Consider the following 12,666-nt stretch of genomic DNA (forward strand, 5'->3'; position numbering starts at 1 on the left):
AATTATATCCCTTCCTCCAAGATTTTTGTTTTTCTCAGTCGTAAATAACTAAGGTAAAGTGGTGTGTGTCCATTATATAATCGGGTATTAGTTTTGGAACTAATATTAGTAAGTACTCGTATGTTTCGGCAATTGTTCCAATTGTAGGTTTCGAAGTTATACAGAGTTTTTCGTTTTTGATTTCTAATTGCAAACAGAATCTGCTAAATTTACTTTTGATATTTCACAATTATGAGCCGCACAAGAAAGATTACAAGGTGGTGAAGGATCCCGGGGGTGGGGGTGTTATGATACCGGGGTATATGCATATTATTAGTTCAATCTAATTACTCGATTGCACCACTTTACCTTAAAATACGCCGGAGTGAGACTACTGGATCGTGAGAGAAAGAGGAAATATTCGGAAGAGGGTAGATTTTTTGATTGTTGAAGAGACTAAAATTATATAGTCTTGTACTCATGAGGCGATAATATCTATGGGGCGATAAGATCTATGAGGCGATAAGATCTAGGAATATTTGTCGGTGTGCGTCTACAGGTGATAAAGGTTCCCAATGGCCATGGAAATGTCTGTGTGCGTCTACACGAGATGCAGATGCATCTGTGTTTGTGGGAGCAATATGAAGTGTCCAAGAATCTGTAAAAGAAATTTTATTCATCTTTTCATTCTCTTTAACTCACGTGGTTAGTTTGAATTGACAAAAAGTACACAAATTGAGCAAAATTTTATTTTTAGCAAAAACGTTTCATAATGAACATATTCTTATTGTATTAATTTTTAGCAAAAACATTTCATAATTTACATACTTATACCTCTTTTGGACATTTAAAATTTGGATTCTCGTTTAATGTCCCTAGCACGTCTTTTCGCATTGCTCTTTCATTTCCTTATAAAAAAAATTGCATTTTGCTAGAGGTTTTAGTCCTTACCTATGTGATATTGTTATGTGTGTGCATCATTGTTTTTATATGCAAAACTGGAGATTTCTAGACACTTCCTTAGGGACCGATTCACTCGACTCTCTTCTTATGTGACATCATTTTGTGTATGTGCTAGTACCGTATTTATATCAAAAATCTCAAGAGCTCCAGAAGCTTCTTTCTCCATAAAATTCTAGATACTTTATGAGGCCGATTCACTTAACTCCTCTCATGTGATGACATCATTTTTATATGTGCTAGTACTGTATTTAATATTTATATCAAAAATCTCAAAAGCTCTAGGACACTTCCTTTTCCCCAGAATTCTAGACACTTCTTTAGCGACCGATTTACTCGACTCTTCTTATATGACATCATTTTGAGTATGTGCTAGTACTATATATATCAAAAATCACATGAGCTCTAGACAACCTCAAATACTTCCTCCCAATTCACTAGATTCTTCTTATGCCCTTTATTTAATCATATGTATGTGTGTTATGGTGCTCTTTACCATGCAATTTCGCCGGAGCGGATTATATCTTACAAAATCCAAAGAAGATGGACAGGGTAGGTAGATTTCATGCAGGGTAAATATCATTGTATATCATCCTTTGTTCCAGATCAAGAGCCCGATAACACTATTGTAAGTACCGTAACAAATCTTCAAAGAGAAATGAAGAGGTTCAGACAAGAAATCACATTACATCAGTTACTTGAGAAATTTCGGATGAAATATCCTAATATTCCCGAGTAACTAATTTGATGTGTCGTATTGGATTTAACCTCTTGATTTTTCTTTTTTGATTGGCAAAAGTACTTCATAGTAATGCTTATCGGGTCTTGATCTGGAACAAGGGGTGATACAATGACTTGCATATGGCACTGAGGGTGATATATAGTAATATCACCTACAAATCACTGGTCAGTGGTCCTCAATTATGTCCGAAAAGAGATGTCCAGGCGGACACTAATCACACTGATGCAGTCAGTTCTTATAGATTATGCATATAGATTATGCTGTTAGGGAGTTGTATTTGTTTAGGTTGTATCTGGATACTATATCCGGCTACCGATATGAATTTTTGGATCCGAATCAACATACATATACATATAAATTTGTTTAAAAAAAAACATACATATAGATTAATATTAGAATTATCCGTTTTACACCTTGACATTTTTGTGGTAGTTACTTTATTCTTTACATTGGTTAAAATCACTGCAAAAAGCTCTTCACTTTTACGTACACTTCCATGTTTACGTTGGTTTTAAAATCATTACAAAAAGCTCTTCACAATAATCCGCTTTCATTGTTTCCAAAACCATTTTCACAATTCTCCTTTGCAATCAAAATGTCAATTGCTCCAGTAGCAACAATGGAGTCTCAACGACGACGTTTCATGATCTCCCTGAAGAAACCACCGCTGAAATCTTCTCAAGACTCTCTGTAAAAGACCTAATCAAATCAAGCTCAGTGAACAAAGCATGGTACTCTCTTATCAACAACCCATCTTTTATTTCCTCTCAAATTCGGAAAGCTGTAACTTTTGTGATGATAATGCTGTGCTTATAATCCCCCCTTTTATCTCTCACCAAAATTACTGCTCTTTGATCTCTGCTGATACTTCTCAAGTTATCGAAAAATTCGACATTCCCTTTGTTACCAAGAGTGGCAGTTTGAAGCTGATTGCGCAAGTAGATGGGATGCTTTTGTTAACTGATTTGCATATTGATTATGCTTCTAGGGAGTTGTATTTGTGGAACCCTTTTGTTAGGAGACATAGGGTTCTTGTTTCGAGTTGTTTTAAGAGGCTTTGGATGATAGGGAGAAGAGTTATTATGTTGTCGGGATGGGGTATGATAAGGGTACGGATGATTATAAGGTATTAGGATTGTTTACGTTCAGGATATATGGAAAGGGGAAGCAGTTTGGAGAGGTGGCTCCGAAGGTTGAGGTTTATAGTTTGAGGAAGAACACGTGGAAGAAGATGGGGGATTCTCGGGTTCCGAGGCTTGTTAATGAAATGGGGGCTTATGTTGATGGTAGGTACTACTGGGTAGAGATGAAACAACCTGGAACTGAGGAGTTTAATAGTTTGAAGGGGAATGAGTTGAAGATAATGTCATATGATTTTGATACGCAGTTGTTTGGGGAATTTAATGTGCCAAATCGTGTTCCCCGTCTATTTGGAGTTATTGCCCCGTTTAAGCTCATGAGTTTTGAAGGTTCACTCGCTCTTTGTACTTTGGACCCAGATTGCTACAATCTAGTGCCTCCCAAGTATCCTTTTCCTATATGGTTGAGAGGCAACGAAAAGGTGTAGGCTCTTGGGTTCTACTTGCTACAGCTGTGCTCAAACAATATGGGCATCCTTTGAATATTACAAAGACTGGAACTCTTATAGTAGAGTCATTCCAATCGCAGCGTCCTGATGAAACGCACATAGTCTCTATTAATTTTAAGAGCAGGATTTCTAAATATCATGGATATGGTAAGCACGGGGGTCCAGATGTTTCCCGTGAAGTCCTTGCTCCATCTACTGTAGACACCTCGTTTCCACAGAGTCTAATCATGTACGAGGGAGGCAAATCACTGTTGAAATATGCAAAGTGAGGAATTGTCAGTCTACTGCTGTTAAGTGATACAAATCTCCATCTACTAATTAATGATTATATTCTTCAGTCCATAACGATTATATTTACTATTTTGCATATGGCGTGGTTGATAATGGCAATATAAAAGAAATATTACAATAAATCTGTGAGAAGTCCATATTTTTGTATCATGTACAACATTCTTTGCTATCGTTTTTTCCAAGTTATCTTATCGTTTATAATTTCTCACTCACTCTTTTTCTGTTTGACCTTTGAATTCAAATCACTGTATTGAATTGTGGTTATGGAGTTGTTTGTGAAAAACAAGAGAGAGTTGTCTATTTGTTTGACTGATTATATTCTGGAAATCTGTCAATAGTGTTGAACGTCTAATTCAATATTTTCTAATAGACTTCATATTAATATTAGCTTGTAGTATAACAGAATCATCCTCGTAATCCTTTGGCAGCTTAACTTGCTAATGTTGCTTTAAATTTCTTGATCCGTTCTATTTGTTTTTGTATAACTCGCACTTCATAGCATATAAAGAACTCTTGGATTACAGATGTTGTAATTTCTTTATCAATTCTTTAGACCTTTACGTGTCTTTAGACCTTTATCAGCACTGTCTACCTAGAAAAGCCCACATATCAGAATGTTGTATGCAATAAGAAATACATTACAGAACTCAATGAGTTACGGTGGATGCAAAACAGGAGTTGCATTTCTTGTTGAACTGAAATATTACAAAACATATGAGATACATTTGCTCATAAATTATTTCTTAAGGCACATATATGGCCTCAGTGTTATTATATATATCGATTTTTCCTCCAACTACTTCTTCATGCACCGGAGGTAAGCTTAGTTTACGCTGCATAGAAAAATATATTAGTCAGTCATGTGTACTAATGAACTAATCAAAAAAATTATCAACAATCCGTGAAATAAACTTACGTGTTACAGTCGAATTTACGATCTGCAGAGTATATAAATGGAAGTCCGCATTTTGCAGGAAGAGCGTCTATTTTAGGAATACGAGCATCTGGAGCAGGAACACCAGCTCTGTTTCTATTAGAACGATCCTGCACGCAACGACACAACTCAATCCTCTCTTCTCTAGTCTTGGCCGTATCACGGAATGCTTTTAAAGAGTTGCAACACTCAGCAGATGGATCCTGCTGTTCGCCCCTGTGAAATGGATCACAAAGTTGCTTTGTACGTTCTTGTAATGTTGTTCCGCAGGTAAAAGCCTCCCCTTGCTCCACCATCAGAAAAGCCGCCAAAAATGTGGCAAAAACCATCGTCAAGTACACAATCTTCGCCATTATTTTCTCAGGTATCTGTAGACTTCTTGGAATGTGCTATGTAGACAAATTGTGCAGAAACAGATTATGCAGGGAGACGCATTTATAGGCAAGTCGGAGAAGCACTAGAACAAAATTAACAAATCTAACTAACAGTTAGGACACCTGGTCTGGTAAGTTCACAGAAATGCCTAGGAACAATTGATGCTTGCATCTCTATTAATATGTTTAATTGTGTGGTTACATGTTAGGCTTCATCTGAAAAACTACAAATTTTAATCTGGTATGTAAATTAGTTGCCTAATTATCCTCTGCTTGGCCTGTTTTATTTAATTTGTAACTGCAACTCCCTCATCTCCCTGTTACACTGTGTAAGATCACAGCACACTCACAAGTCACAACACGTTAGAATTTTGCTGGACATGATGTTCTAACTTCTGACCTCATCTCATAAGTAGATATTTCAGGTTGGCGAAACGAGCCGAGCTAGGCCGAGACAAATTATCACAATTAAACCGTGTTCAATGAGTGAATTTGACGAGTTGGACGAGTTAATTTATTTAATATTTTGTCAGATGTGATTAACATGAATGGAAATTAATATCACATCACACTACAAATTATACGTATATTTGATTGTATATTTAGTCTAAATAATTTTCTTGCAACAAAAATAAGTTTAACAATACAAAAATCAGATGCGATGCAATAAAATGATCCTTGCAACTCTTATTATATTATTATATTCACTTTGAAACTTTTGTGATTAAGAAAACTGCAAAGACAATTATTATGATTGTAAATTAACTTTTACCTATAAGTCAATTGAAAATTTGGTAATTTAAATTTAAAAATTAAAAAAATTTCAAATTATTAAAATAAAATAACTTTATTACTAAATAAAGTTTATTACATATTAAAAAATTAAAACTTCATAATAAAATGCAAATCAGTAAAAAGGCCAAAAAAGTTAGCATATCTCACTTCTACCTTTGGCTTAAAACCCCCCTAAAAAAGCACTTATACTTCTTTTGCCAACGCTACCTAAACAATAGACGCAGCTTAAAGCGCTAAAAAAAGCCCGAAAAGGACTTAAAATAATAAGTGTTGCCAAACACCCACTTACTATCTCCTATTTTTCCCTATATTAGTGTGGAAATTTTTGTAGAGTAAAACTTGTACCTTACATAGAATATAGTTTTCATATATATATATATATATATATATTATATATATATATATATATTAAATCAGTACTTACAAAATAAAATAACACATCACCCAAAAAAATTACAAAAAACATAAATTACATATCTTGTATTTTAATTACTTAGCTAAATACTCATACGAAGGTCGTAAAATATGATCTAGGATCCATAAAATTCTCATCTAAATTTTATTAAAGGGTTATATTTGGTATTTATTTTAAATTTTTATAAGTGAATTGTAAGTAAAAATAATTTGATCAGAGTATAAATTTCTAAATCACCTTATGGATTGCGTTGACGAGCGTGCTGTATGTTTACTGAATGGCAGCGAGCAAGGAAAGATAACTCTGTATATAACACACAACAGGCACATTGTGGTTCGATTTCGAACGTGGTGTAAACCACCTGAAGTCTGGGTTAAATAAACGTAGGTGCAGCTTTTGTGCAGGGACAGACCAGGTATGAGTTGGATGTGTTATTAGGGATGAGAAGGTAACTTTCTTTTAGCCAAAAGTATTGTCGTGCGAGCGAGATTTCAGCCGAGAGAAGCAGAAGTTATGAGCCTCAAAAGCTTAACTTGGACGAAAGAATGGAGGAGTGGAAAGTGTCTGTTTGAATGTGATGCCAGCTCCTAGCTAGTCCATGCAGTAATGGCGGTCGGGAAAACACCTACTTCATGCAAGATCGAAAAATTGTAGGGATATGCTTTAAACACTTTGATGAAGGGTTATTTACTTTTATCTTTAGGTCTACGAATACGTAACTTATGAATTAGCATGAGTTGCATATCTATGTCAGGCTCTATACTGCTCCAGATTCATCATTTTTATGATTGATTCTGAGAAGTATTAATGCAAGTGCGTTTATAAAAAACAAACAAACTTCTCCAAAACAATATTTCACAAATCTATATGGTATTTCGTCTATGACCAATATATATGTAACCATACCCACCAACCCCAACCTAATTTGGTACGTAAAAGCAATGTGAGATTGGGTGATGTTTGAATTTAATTTTCAAACATGCATTTAATCAAGTAACTATATTTGTCAAAATCCAAACTGTATGCATGTAAAACAAATTACAAATAATTAGAATAATATGATTGTTAGATGAAAAAATAAAATTTAAATTTTAAAATAATAGAAGAAACCTATTATGTCACAATAAATAAAAGGGGCGGAACAACAAACCACAATTCTCCACAAGACAAACAAAATTTGAATACTCCTTAATCTTTAATTATCTAAGGGCCTTCTCCTTTTTGATATCTTTGTGCATCCTCGGGAACTTGAGATACCTTTCAAAGCGCTTGTCCGCAGCTTGCTCCTAAGTATTATAAAATATCAAAATTGAGTTTATTATATGTATTGTAAATAATCATATCAAAAAAGAGTGGGAAATGTCAAATAAAAAAGATAGAACAAGATGTATAAAAGCGCTAAGTCCAACAAGTCTAACCTGGCTAGGAGAGTTCTTGCAGTTATCACAAAAAATAATGCATGAACTCTTTGCATCAGTGTTGGTACAAGATGGATGGAACCTACAAGGAACATTAAAAGCACAATCAACGCAACACGAAAACTTCTATGAAAATTGAAATCACAAGGAATGCACGTTTAAGGAGATAATTCTTAGTGAGTTAATCAACTTTTAGTATAAAAAGCCTTACCACACTTCTTATGAAAATATAGAATCTATTCAACATTCAACAACAGTAAATAAAAGAGTTGCATGTATGCACCTCAAGATTTCTTTTTCTGAAATGCTGGAAATGAAAATAAAGCACATACATTGATACATAAAAGAGCAATTTTTTATTATATGGATACCGTACCTTGATTTGCATATCTGACAATAGACATACAGATCCGGATTGTAAGGATTCCCGCAAATGCACAGCCTGCAATTAAGATTTAAGAATAGTCAAATTAGACACTTTAAAAGGAGTAATTTTGTAACTAAACACAAACAACAAGTAACTATAGGAGTCACATATCACTTACCAATCAGCATCTTTGACATCAATCAATTTTTTCTTATAAATATCATACTCAAATCGACTGTAGTAATCGGAATCAGAACGCCGACCTTCAAGCTCCATATATTCATGGAAAGTGTGCACGGTACACTTTCCTAGGATACAATCTAGACTTTGAGGATCAAAATGGTTAGATAGAAACAATTCTTTTTTCCCGTGACAGTCTTTCTTCCAAAGGTCACCGTGACAGTCTTTCTTCCAAAGATCAGTGTCTTGGGGTCTGTAGTACCATCTTACTGTCACCTTTTTAGCCTTGGATTCTACAATCTGAGCAACATATGGTGGATCATCTGGATTAGGGGCCATCATAAGCACACAATCTCCATCTACAGAACATCAAAGTATAGACAATGTGAGAAATAAACAATACCATATTCAACAACTCATACAAAAAAGAAGTGTGATTGTCATCCCCTAAACACTATGTGTGGTAACTCACTAAGGGGTCATGTGTTTTTTTGTAATGCTTTTTGATGAACTTATATTAATGTAGTCCAGTAAGATTGTTTTAAAGAAAATCTAAAGTTTAAAAAGTGTATAGTTCATATCATGTTTAATCAAAATATTGTAAATTGTAATGATTTATTCTGTACCATACGGTGAGACGAGGGAGGTGGAAGAACAAAGATGAAATAGGAAACATATGTCTAAATAGCAAAAAGATATGTTGAGAAGAAAATTTGTAAATAGAATTCGCTGACAGACAAGCATACAAGTGAGCATCAAGGGTTTGAGCCTCAAAGTCAATATGCTGAGGAACACTTCATGAGAATAAGGACCTTGAGAATGAGTGTTATTGAAGGATGGTGGGCGTTATATAGAGTTTTATTCTATTTTAGTTCTCTTTACTACCTCCTAATGACTTTCTATAAAAAGATCATAATAAAATATAACATAATTATTAAGTTTTTAAGAGATATAACATATTTATTAGGCTTTTTAGAGAGATATTGTGTATTTTTGAGGGAGAAATGTAGATAGCTTCCACTAAGAGATTGAGCAGGGATTCAAAGGGTTTGTTTGGAAATTGTAGAGATATTTTTAAGTTATAATTTCTAAACTCTAAGTTGTAGAGATATTTATTATTTGTGTGATTTTCATTGTTTTAGAGATGGGATGATGATAATCCAATTATCTAGGTAAGACCATATTTGGTGACTAGTACTAGAACAGACACAATATAAAAGCTAGTAAACTTACATTAGACAAAGTTAACGAAAAATTGAGTTTAACCACAATCAATCCCTCAAATGACCATCAATTATATGATTGTTATATGGTAGAGCTTATGAAATAAATAGATGATAATACCAATGAGGGAGAAACAAAATTGATGGAAAATAAACAATGAACGACATCCATTAAGTAAATGTTACTCCCTCTGTCACATTCAAATTCTATACATACTTTAGTACTCCTGTAAAGTTTATTTTTATAATTTCTTTTTAAGATTTACTTCTTCCGGATAAAAAATTAAATATTTAAATTTTTATTAGTTATAGAGCTATACGTTATAGTCTTGTAGAAGCATTAAAGTACGTGCCGCGTCCAACAATGTATACAACTCAGAGGGACGGTGAGAGTATTAACAAATGATGCCTCCAGGCATCGTTATTTAATACTCCATCGCCTCCGGAGTTGTATACATTTATTATATCATAACATGAGCAACACAAATAATAAAATCATAATTAAAACTACATAAATATATAGAGTTATTACCATTATAATGAGGACTATTATGTTGCATAGCTTCGATTGTGCAAGGGAGTTGATGGAATCATGTGACGAGATTCTTTTCCTACCCTTGGGATCCCTCACACCTTGTACATCTTTTCTTGTGCGGCTCATAGCTGTAAAATATCAAAAGTAAATTTTAGCCAGATCTGTTGCAATTAGAAATCAAAAACGAAAACTCTGTATAAATTCGAAAACCAAAATTGGAATCAATTGCAAGAAACATACGAGTACTTACTAATTATTAGTTCAAACTAATTACCCGATTATACATGAACACACACCACTTTACGAGAAAACAGAATTTTGGGAGAAAGATGATATATTTGGGGGGTGGGGGATGTATAATCCAATATTTTTAGTAGTGACTTTACCTTAAATACGCCGGAGTGAGACTACTGGATCGTGAGAGAAAGATGAAATATTAGGGACGGGGTAGATTTTTCAATTGTTGAAAAGACTAAAAATGTATAGTCTTGTACTCATGAGGCGATAATATCTATGGGGCGATAAGATCTATGAGGCGATAAGATATAGGAATATTTGTCGGTGTGCATCTACAGGAGATAAAGGTTCCCGATGGTCATGAAAATGTCTGCGTGCGTCTACACGAGATGTAGATGCATCTGTGTTTGTGGGAGCAATATGAAGTGTCCAAGAATCTGTAAAAGAAAATTTTATTCATCTTTTCATTCACTTTTAACTCATGTGGTTAGTTTGAATTGACAAAAGTACACAAATTGAGCAAAATTTAATTAAATAGAATTATAAATGTAGAATATTTATTTAGTTATAATATTACAAAGGCATGAACTCTCAAATGCACATATACAAAATGCACTTTTTCTTTAATTTATAACTACATGCAAACTCCAATCTCTTTGTTACACTATATGGCTCTGTTTGGAAGTCAGAGATTTTGGGCAAAATTAGAGGCTTGAGGGTGTTTTAGAGGTTTGACAACTAGAACCGCTAATATTAGTGCTTGGTAGTTATAAGCGGATTGTAATAAAGGTTTTTTTTACAAAAATCGGTCCTATGCGGTCAACATCCCGCCTAGGCTGCCCAAATCCCGCCTAGGAGGTCCAGGCGGGTCAAAAACAAAAAAAAACATTTTTAATAAATTAAATCTAAAATTATGATTATATTATAAGAAATTATTAGTCACTTGTCCTTAACTTAATATCCTATAAGTGACTAATTTTATTTAATATTTATTACATTATTTCGATTGGTATATATTTATTAATCAATGATTTGTATTATATATATCAAGTATTTATTAATATATGATATTATATTGTTTACTAGTTTGACTCCACTAGTAGTGAAAAGTAGAAAAATTATTAAATTACATATAATTATAATAATTTAAAAATAATATATGTCGATTAATGCTCCGATTAATCTTTCCGATTAATCCCCGATTTACCGATTAATCGCTAGAAGGTACCCCGACCGCCCTGGAACGCCTAGCGATTTCTAGAACCCTGAATACAATAATGAGTTACACTATACTGGATGCTTTGAATGGTGATAGAGATGATTGGCTGGTAAGAGTAAGAGTTTGTCGGATGCACAAATTTATTTTATTCTAAAAATTTTAATTTTAAATCATTAATATAATTTTTATAGGCCGCCGCAACGCGCGGCTTCTCAACTAGTTACCTCTAAATATGAGTTAAAAGAGTAATAATATTATTTATAGAGTTTTATTATTAAATGTTACCACAATAAAGTAAGATTATGACTTCTAATATTTATGATAATATATTTAGATTTTATCAAATTTATGTGCTATTTATTTTTATTATAAAGTTATTTTCTTTGTTTTAATTAAATATAAATAGTAGATAAACTTGTTAAAATTTAAATATATTATTATAAATATTAGAATTCATAACCTTTTACTTGGTTATGTTACATTCAAGAATAATATTTAGAACTTTGTAAAAAAATATTTTTACTCCCGAAGGACATATACTTGTTTGATATCTTTCATGACTATAATGATATAAATGATATCCTGTTATTCGTTAAGACCCATAAATAGAGTGATATATGACGTTGACTTCAGCGATCATTTTAATATTCCAGTACAAACTGAAGTACATTAATTTTGATGATACAAATGAAGGACATTTCATTTCTTTTTAATAAACAACCAGAAGTTTACTCTTATAATTTGCTAATATGGAGACGACAGAAATTCAAATCAAATATGTATATAATTGTCAATGTTTGATTGGTGCACATTATATCATATCACTATTCCCATTTCCAAGTAAATCCTATTATTTTGTTTGTAATGAAGAATTAGCTTTGCCCATTAGAAAATCTAAATCATAATTAATCATTATGTTGTACATCAAGTTATGTTGGGAATTAGTTTTTGAGTTTACACGAATTCTAAATATATAATTAGTCACTGCAGGTGAATATGAAATCTCATTAGGATTGTTCTTCTTTCTGGAAAATTATTTTCTTTTTTATAGTTTGGTGATAATTTATGAATCTAGCGCCATAATGAACATATTCTTTATTGTATTTAATTTTTAGCAAAAACGTTTCAGAATTTACATACTTATACCTCTTTTGGACATTTAAAATTTTGGATTCTCGTTTAATGTCCCTAGCACGTTCTTTTCGCATTGCTCTTTCATTTCCTTATAAAAAAATTGCATTTCGCTAGAGGTTTTAGTCCTTACCTATGTGATATTGTTATGTGTGCGCATCATTGTTTTTATATGCAAAACTGGAGATTTCTAGACACTTCTTTAGGGCCCGATTCACTCGACTCTCTTCTTATGTGACATCAGTTTGTGTATGTGTTAGTACCGTATTTATATCAAA

The 12,666-nt window shown here is 33.0% G+C and overlaps 2 protein-coding genes across 2 annotated transcripts; both read right to left on the reverse strand.

The window, feature by feature from the left end:
* Positions 1 to 4,302: 4,302 nt before the first annotated feature.
* On the reverse strand, positions 4,303 to 4,941 carry LOC135147853 (non-specific lipid-transfer protein Cw18-like). The gene is made up of 2 exons (XM_064081825.1): positions 4,477 to 4,941; positions 4,303 to 4,393 (listed from the first exon to the last, which is right to left on the reverse strand). The coding sequence occupies exons 1-2, from the start codon at positions 4,845 to 4,847 to the stop codon at positions 4,384 to 4,386; spliced, it is 381 nt and encodes a 126-aa protein (XP_063937895.1). The 5' UTR covers positions 4,848 to 4,941; the 3' UTR covers positions 4,303 to 4,383.
* Positions 4,942 to 7,277: 2,336 nt separating this feature from the next.
* On the reverse strand, positions 7,278 to 8,382 carry LOC135147979 (chromatin remodeling protein SHL-like). Its single transcript, XM_064082064.1, has 4 exons — positions 8,042 to 8,382; positions 7,873 to 7,938; positions 7,497 to 7,578; positions 7,278 to 7,364 (listed from the first exon to the last, which is right to left on the reverse strand). Exons 1-4 carry the CDS (start codon positions 8,380 to 8,382, stop codon positions 7,278 to 7,280), a joined length of 576 nt encoding a protein of 191 aa, XP_063938134.1.
* Between the last annotated feature and the right edge of the window lie 4,284 nt (positions 8,383 to 12,666).

Source organism: Daucus carota, chromosome 7 (genome assembly GCF_001625215.2).
Source record: "Daucus carota subsp. sativus chromosome 7, DH1 v3.0, whole genome shotgun sequence".
Lineage (NCBI taxonomy): Eukaryota > Viridiplantae > Streptophyta > Magnoliopsida > Apiales > Apiaceae > Daucus > Daucus carota.

Excerpts from the sequence above, each read along its gene's own strand:
- LOC135147853 (XM_064081825.1), bottom strand. The coding sequence starts at position 4,847 with ATGGCGAAGATTGTGTACTTGACGATGGTTTTTGCCACATTTTTGGCG.
- LOC135147979 (XM_064082064.1), bottom strand. The coding sequence starts at position 8,382 with ATGGCCCCTAATCCAGATGATCCACCATATGTTGCTCAGATTGTAGAA. Across the intron at positions 7,939-8,041 it reads GATGTCAAAGATGCTGATTG|GCTGTGCATTTGCGGGAATC; the intron begins GTAAGTGATATG and ends TCTTAATTGCAG. Across the intron at positions 7,579-7,872 it reads TGTCAGATATGCAAATCAAG|GTTCCATCCATCTTGTACCA; the intron begins GTACGGTATCCA and ends TGTTCCTTGTAG.